Source organism: Raphanus sativus, chromosome 3 (genome assembly GCF_000801105.2).
Source record: "Raphanus sativus cultivar WK10039 chromosome 3, ASM80110v3, whole genome shotgun sequence".
NCBI classification, from domain to species: Eukaryota; Viridiplantae; Streptophyta; class Magnoliopsida; order Brassicales; family Brassicaceae; genus Raphanus; species Raphanus sativus.
Genome location: NC_079513.1, coordinates 2,367,788 through 2,375,038, shown reverse-complemented (window position 1 = coordinate 2,375,038; position 7,251 = coordinate 2,367,788). Strand labels below are relative to the sequence as shown.

Sequence of the window (7,251 nt, the reverse complement as noted above, 5' to 3'; positions counted from 1 at the left end):
GATGCAAAAGAAAAATGTAATAAAAAAAATTGAAATGCATATGTGTCTTTGGACTCGACAACTCATTTTATATAACCTGTTTGCAATGTATATGTGTCAAATAATATAAAGAATGAGCCAAATAATATGTTGGGAATGAGAATATAACAAACATAATAGGACCAATGGCATTATATGTAATTACTCTAGTAAATTAAGGATAATTTTAAATGATGGCTGAGGAGAATTGTGAGAGTGACACATAGGCATAATGGCAACATCGAAATTAGTTTACTTTTTAAAGGTTAAATTTTTAAAATGCTTCTGGATTAATAATAAGGGGATTAAATTCTATAATGGCTAAATATCGATATATATTGTTTTCACAAAATATATATAGACTTACGTAAGTATGGCGTTTATTAACTAAATAGATTTTTGCATTTATAGATCAAGCATGTAGAATCTTCATACCTTGTGTGATTATTTTTACGGAGTCTATATATGAAGATTCAACAGAGAATACATAATAATATCGGTGATATTCACTGAGGAAATCTATATGCAACACCAAACATATAGATTGTACTAACTGAGGTTCATGTTATGTACGTCTAATATGCAACTCTCCGATAATATATGCTCGGCGCCTATTTTTTATGATACGTCTAATATGCAACTCTCCGATAATATATGCTCGGCGCCTACTTTTTATGATGTACTATAAAAAAATAATATAGACATATGATTAAGTCAAATGATAAATGTTGCCTTTATGGATATTCCATTTATAGATTTCTGAAACAGTCACACAATTAATATAATATTCTCTACAATTAATGTAAATACACAATGGTACATATATGAATAAAATGAAAGATATACTATACTCCCTCTGTTTTTAAAAGATGCATGTTCTGGAAAAAAAATTTGTTTCAAAAAGATGTATTTTTTATGTTTTCTATATAAAAATTGCAAATTTCAATAAAATTAATTGAATTTATTGAAAGACTATTGGTTAAAATGCTTTGAAATTTGATAATTTCTAAAAACAATACATGATTAATGTGTTTTCTTAATATGTGTGAAAACTCTAAAACATACATTTTTAAAAAACAGAGGGAGTATATTTTAGGCAATGGCATGACATGTAATAAATCTAGGCAAGAGAGAGTTTTTGAAAAAAAGGTTGTGAGGTGGATTGTGGTGATGACAAGTAATTAATGTCAAACTTGTTAATCACACATGATTGAAAAATTTGTTTATAAACGGTCTCTTCGAAGGGATTGCAAGTAAATTTTGTTATATTAGGCACTTAGTTTCTCAAAACTCTAAAGAGTTTCCATGATCAACTCTCTTTCTCCGAGAAACTCTTTTCTTATTTTTATTCTTTGTTATTTTCTTCAAAAAAAAATTAGATAATTTCTTCTTAAGATCATACCTAATGTAAAATCCCATTTTCCTTACAAAATAGAGTAACTCTATAATGAAATTAGTTTTACTCCAACTATATTCTATTTTGGATTGAAAAATAAAATAATGAACAAAAATAAAAATTTTAATAAATTTTTATTCTATTATGAAATAAAAAATGTAATGAAGTGAAAACATTTTTTTACTCCAAATTTCATTTTGGAGTGAATACAAAGTAGAGTTGGAGATGCTCAAAAAATTAAAACCATATTTCAGAACATTAAAAAATTATCTTAAACATGAGCTAGGAATATATTTTTTCTCTCATAGATGTTAAGAGTTTAAGATTTCAAGTTATTTGTTTGGCTGTGTTAGACATCGACATTTAAAAGGATAACATGTTGCAAAAAGAAATAGCATATTACAAAAGAATAAATAAGGAAAAATCATAAATAAAATATATTTTTAACAATATATTATAACTATGGGAATAACAGCGATTAAAGAAAAGGTGGTATGCTTACTGAAAAAGAATGCAACAAAATAAAGAAATATGATTTCGGTATTATACTAAGAATTAAGAAGTGTCAACATCAGTGACACTAATAAGGTCAGCAAAACCCACTTTCTTGCGAAGCCGGAGGACCAAACCGGCTGCGTCGACTCCTTCACCGATCACCACAACTTGATCTTTTTCTTCTCCTTCTAATCCCACAAAAGTCACTCCTGAATTTTTTGAAAAAGAAAAATTAACGAAATAATGAGAAAAATAAAGCAAGATATAATATACTACATGACATAACCAAAATTGTCTGCTCTAGAAATCTTTGTATATTGAATCATTGATAAATTATGGAACCCAATTTTTATTTCAACCTCTAATGTAAAAACGATAAATGATAAACATTAGAAAATAATAAATTTTAGTTGGATCAAGATAAACATAATAAAATCTAATTAAAAATTATTGAAAATTCATATACAAATACATAATTCCCATAATATTATAAATTAACCACCATATAATTTTACATATGTAACCAAATTATAAAAACTTGTGTTATGTATATTTTCTGAAAATTAAAATCTCTTTAAATTCATCTTAATCTTTACTTATTGAACGGCCACTAAAATTTAATTTTACTGTTTGATCTTATTAGTGCAGAGCTCTAACAGTAAAAAATGGCGCTTTACGCATAGGGGTGTCAAAATGGGTCAAATGGGTCAACCCAACCCATAACCCAAATGGGTTGACTGTTAAAGGGTCATGGGTCAACCCAATCCATTTATTAAATGGGTTGGATTGACCTATGACCCATTAAATTGAATGGGTCAGATGGATTAATGGTTGACCCATCAACCCAACATCTTTATAATGAATCATTTTTAAGTTAAGACCAATTTGATTGAATTAAAAAAAATATTTTTCTGCTTTTTTGGAAAATTGTGTTTTTCCGCTTTCGAAAGAAAATTACGTTTTTTCGGTTTTGGCGGGAAATTGCGTTTTTCGGTTTTGGCGGGAAATTGTGTTTTCTCGGTTCTGGCGGAAAATTGTTTTTCCCGGTTTTGGCGGGAAATTGTTTTTCCTATTTTGGTGAGAAATTGCGTTTACGGTTTGGGCGGGAAATTGCATTTTTCCGGTTTTGGCGGGAAATTGCGTTTTTCCGGTTTTGACATGAAATTATATTTCTCGTTTTTTGCGGAAAATTGCAATTTTTTCTGTTTTGGCGGGAAATTGCGTTTTCCGGTTTTGGCGGGAAATTGTGTTTTTCTCGGTTTTGGCGGAAATTGTTTTTCCGATTTTGGCGGGAAATTGCGTTTTACGGTTTTAGCGGGAAATTGTATTTTTCCGGTTTTGGCGGGAAATTGCGTTTTTCCTGTTTTGACAGGAAATTATATTTCTCGGTTTTTGCGGAAAATTGCAATTTTTTCGGTTTTTGCGGAAAATTGCGTTTTCCGGTTTTGGCGGGAAATTGCATTTTTCCGTTTTTGGCGGGAAATTGTGTTTTTCTCGGTTTTGGCGGAAAATTGTTTTTCCCGGTTTTGGCGGGAAATTGTTTTTCCGATTTTGGCGGGAAGTTGCGTTTTACGGTTTTGGCGGGAAATTTCATTTTTCCGATTTTGGCGGGAAATTGCGTTTTTCCGCTTTTGACAGGAAATTCTATTTCTCGGTTTTGGCGGAAAATTTCAATTTTCCGGTTTTGTCGGGAAATTGTTTTTTTCCGATTTTGGTGGAAAATTGCATTTCTGGTTGTGGCGGAAAATTTTGTTTTTCTGTTTTTTGAGAATTTGTTTTTTGATTTTTTGATTTTTTGATTTTTTTTTTTAATTAAAATTTTTTAAATGGGTCAGATTTGACCCAACCCAATAGACCTATTTAACTTGTTAACCCATTAACTTGTTAACCCATTAACCTGTTAACCCATTAACCTATTAACCCATTAACCCATTAAATCAAAAATAAACAGTTCATTTGGGTTAATGGGTCAACTTGGATTGGGTCAACCAATGGGTCATGACCCATTTTGACACCCCTATTTACGCATAAGTGTTTGTAGAAAAATTAACTAAATATATTAAATTATAATTATATAAATTTAAGAAGTTAAAAAATTATGAATATGTATGATGTTTTATTTTTAGTGTAATATATGTCCATAAACGTTTATCCTATTATGAAAGCTAGCGAAAGTTATTGACCATAAGTTCAATTTTATATGTCATTTTCACATATACTCCTTCTGTTTTGAAGAGATGCATGTTTTAAAATTTTCATTGTTTAAATTTTTATTATAAATATATTAATTTTTTGATTAACTATTTTCCACAATTTTGAACCAACCATAATTTAATAAACACCATTTTTTAATTTTTTAAAAATTACAATTTATCATTTTACATACTAAAAATTGTATTGAAAATACAAAAATGTATATTTTTAAACAATTAAAAAACATGGATCATTTTGAAAGAAATTCAGCGATATATCACTTGTATTTTATTTGGAAGAAATTCATTAAAAAAAAATAAGACCACTTGAATTTTATTTGAAAATCATAGATTTTTTGTTAAAGTAAAAATCTTACTAATTCAAAGTAAAATAAGCATGATTATAATGAAATTCAGCGATTTACTGATATATATATTCATGATGCTTTAATTTATTTTGCAATATTACCAGTTACATTATTGTACGTAGTAAAAGGGTTAGTTATGATATATCTTACCAGTGGTTTGGCCTCCGATCTTGAGAGCTGCTGAGCGACATTTTTGGCACCTCATATTTACGGACATCAAGATTTTCTGCCAATGAACGTTCCAAGATTTTTATATAGCTTTAATAATCCTAATATTCTTTTTGTTTTCACAAAAAACACTATAATATAAACATGGCTACATTTTTTTGCGTACCTTGGCCATTCTATGGAAATTCTTGGGAGTAATGAAGGTTTTCTCTCGTAAGTGATTCTAATTTACGTATAGGCCAAAGCAAGACATGTTATATATAAGACAATACACGTCTCAATTTCTTGTGCCGTAAGTTGCTCAACGCGTATATACAGAATTGCGTGTTCTAACAATGACCAGGAACATGCAGGGAAATTTTCATTGTAACTGCTTCGTAGTTGAGTCCTTACGTAGATAATAACTTTATAAGTATTGACTTTATTGATATATAGTATAGATGACTTATGAGAGTCATCGGACAGGTCAAATAAGTTATTGTAACTTTCTAGCTAAGGTGGTTAGATCTGATCATGCATATCAAAACGTATGAAACTACAAAGTCTACAATCAGGAGGACCGTCCTGAATTATTGAAGGCCTAAAGGAAATCAATAAAAGTGTTGTCTTGTTTGAATAAAAACAAATTGTATAAACCTTAAAATCAAATAAAATACAAATAGTGAAAAAAAAATTGAAATTGTGAAAAATAAACGGAATATCAATTTAACAACTTTATCAAATGAAAATTATCTTTCCAGACACATATGACCATGAATAAGAAAGGACCGGACCATGGACTATGGACAAAAAATGTATCTAAAGTGGTTGAATGCCTTGCCTTTTAAGTAAGATACTTGACCGAAGCACTTCCCGAATACTACCCTTAAACTATTCGTCAACACGTTGTGAGTTTACTTCAAGGTCTTGTTAAGATGATGATTATAAGAAAAACAAATGCCAAGGAGGTAAAGAAGAAGAAAAACCTTAAGTTTTATACTAACTAGTAAATACATGAACAACAATCACCAAAGAACATAAGAAAGATTTAAACTGCAATATGTTTCTTCTCGCTCAAAGCCTAATAGCCTCCCAAGATTCATCAATAACTTAAGGACCAATATAACCTCAAACGCAATGTTCAACGCTTCTAGTTGAAGAACAAGGGGTTCACAAGCGTTAGAGCATCTTGGCTTTCCGAAGATTTCCAACCACAAAGTCTTTTAAATTACACAAACTTAAGCGATGATACTAACCACAAAGGCACTGTTGGAAACGTCCTTAGGTTTTCTATATTTCATTCCTCCCACGGGTGGTTTTACATCATCAACCAATAACTAGATCCCTGACCCTTGATATATCGGTGAGGATCACCCAAATTGATGATCTTAAAACTTCTTAAGTACATGAACCTTAGCTCTTAAACTCTGGAATAGAGGAGCATCAATGTAAACTTCGGTATGCAATTATGTAGATTCTCTTTAGCTTCTGAACACACTTGTAAAACCTTTATATCATTAGAAAGTAGCATATGTTGAATCCTGCACGTGGTCAAATCATCATCATTGTGATTAACTGTATATACAATGATCAGATACAGAGTTTAGTGAACAAAAAGGCTCTTTTGAATCGGACCTTGAAGCTGTGAGATATAAAATCAACAGAGAGATACAGCAAGCTATAGTCTTATTTAAACTGAAATGATGGTAGGGGCTGCGCGAACGCAAACCCCCTCTGCCACAAATAATGACATAGGCTCTTCCACTTGGGAAGACCTTAGGCTAAGCACCCTTCCTTTATGTGCAATGGAAGTCACTAGCCTAGGCCACTCGTCTTCTTGATCACGAGTTGACCCTGTCCAGGTAAGTGATTTGCAAGAAGCCACGAGTGTGTCTTTTGTATTGAGTTTCCAAAGGCTCCACCTTTACTCGCAGACGATGTGGGACATTTATAAAATATGATACTTTCCGCCGTTCTTATTTCTTTAACATGAACCGCGTGCCGTCTCTTCGATTTGTTGAACGCCGTGTAGGAGAGGGATTGATAAATATGCGAGATCCGGCAAGCATTTTGTTTAGATTTCTAGTGGGCCGGACTCTTTGGAGCCCATGTCAAGTATTTTACTAAAACAACAATGTTATACAGGCTCGTATCGAACTTGATATAATAAGCTTAATAACAGTGGAATAATAAAAAAAAAAGTCAAAAGGTTCAAAATCTGAACAAAGACGAGAAAAATTCAATCGAAGCAAGTTATCAGTTAGTGGAGCCCTACCCCTATCCTCAACCAATGGGGTTATCTTCTGTCCAAAATCATCTTAAGTACATCTTCTACTTATGAATCAAAACATGAAGAGCAACACTCTTTTGACCCAAAATGGGTATGAAAGATGGTTCATCTCAAATGTAAAACCCAAGCATAAACATTAGACTATCAGCTTAAAATTTTCAAACTTAATTTACATACACGGCATCTAAATTTTTATTAAAATTCTTAGTAAATTATCAACAATTTTCTAATCTATTCTATTAATTCTTCAACATGTCCAATTGATATGAAGTTATGTCCAATTATTTAACCTTATTACTCTTTAAAATATTACTAAAACTACTTTAAAAATATTAACTGCCACTA

At 31.0% G+C, this 7,251-nt stretch overlaps 1 protein-coding gene and 1 non-coding gene across 2 annotated transcripts; both read right to left on the bottom strand.

Annotated features, from left to right (window-relative positions):
- Positions 1–1,759: 1,759 nt before the first annotated feature.
- LOC108835423 (heavy metal-associated isoprenylated plant protein 47) lies at positions 1,760–4,897 on the bottom strand. Its single transcript, XM_057004897.1, has 3 exons — positions 4,804–4,897; positions 4,620–4,695; positions 1,760–2,118 (listed from the first exon to the last, which is right to left on the bottom strand). Exons 1-3 carry the CDS (start codon positions 4,810–4,812, stop codon positions 1,970–1,972), a joined length of 234 nt encoding a protein of 77 aa, XP_056860877.1. The 5' UTR covers positions 4,813–4,897; the 3' UTR covers positions 1,760–1,969.
- A 1,426-nt stretch (positions 4,898–6,323) lies between these two features.
- Positions 6,324–6,486, bottom strand: LOC130510221 (U1 spliceosomal RNA). The gene has a single exon (XR_008943903.1). It is a non-coding gene; the product is annotated as a U1 spliceosomal RNA (small nuclear RNA).
- Positions 6,487–7,251: the final 765 nt, after the last annotated feature.

Excerpts from the sequence above, each read along its gene's own strand:
- LOC108835423 (XM_057004897.1), bottom strand. Across the intron at positions 2,119-4,619 it reads GATCGGAGGCCAAACCACTG|GAGTGACTTTTGTGGGATTA; the intron begins GTAAGATATATC and ends CAAAAAATTCAG.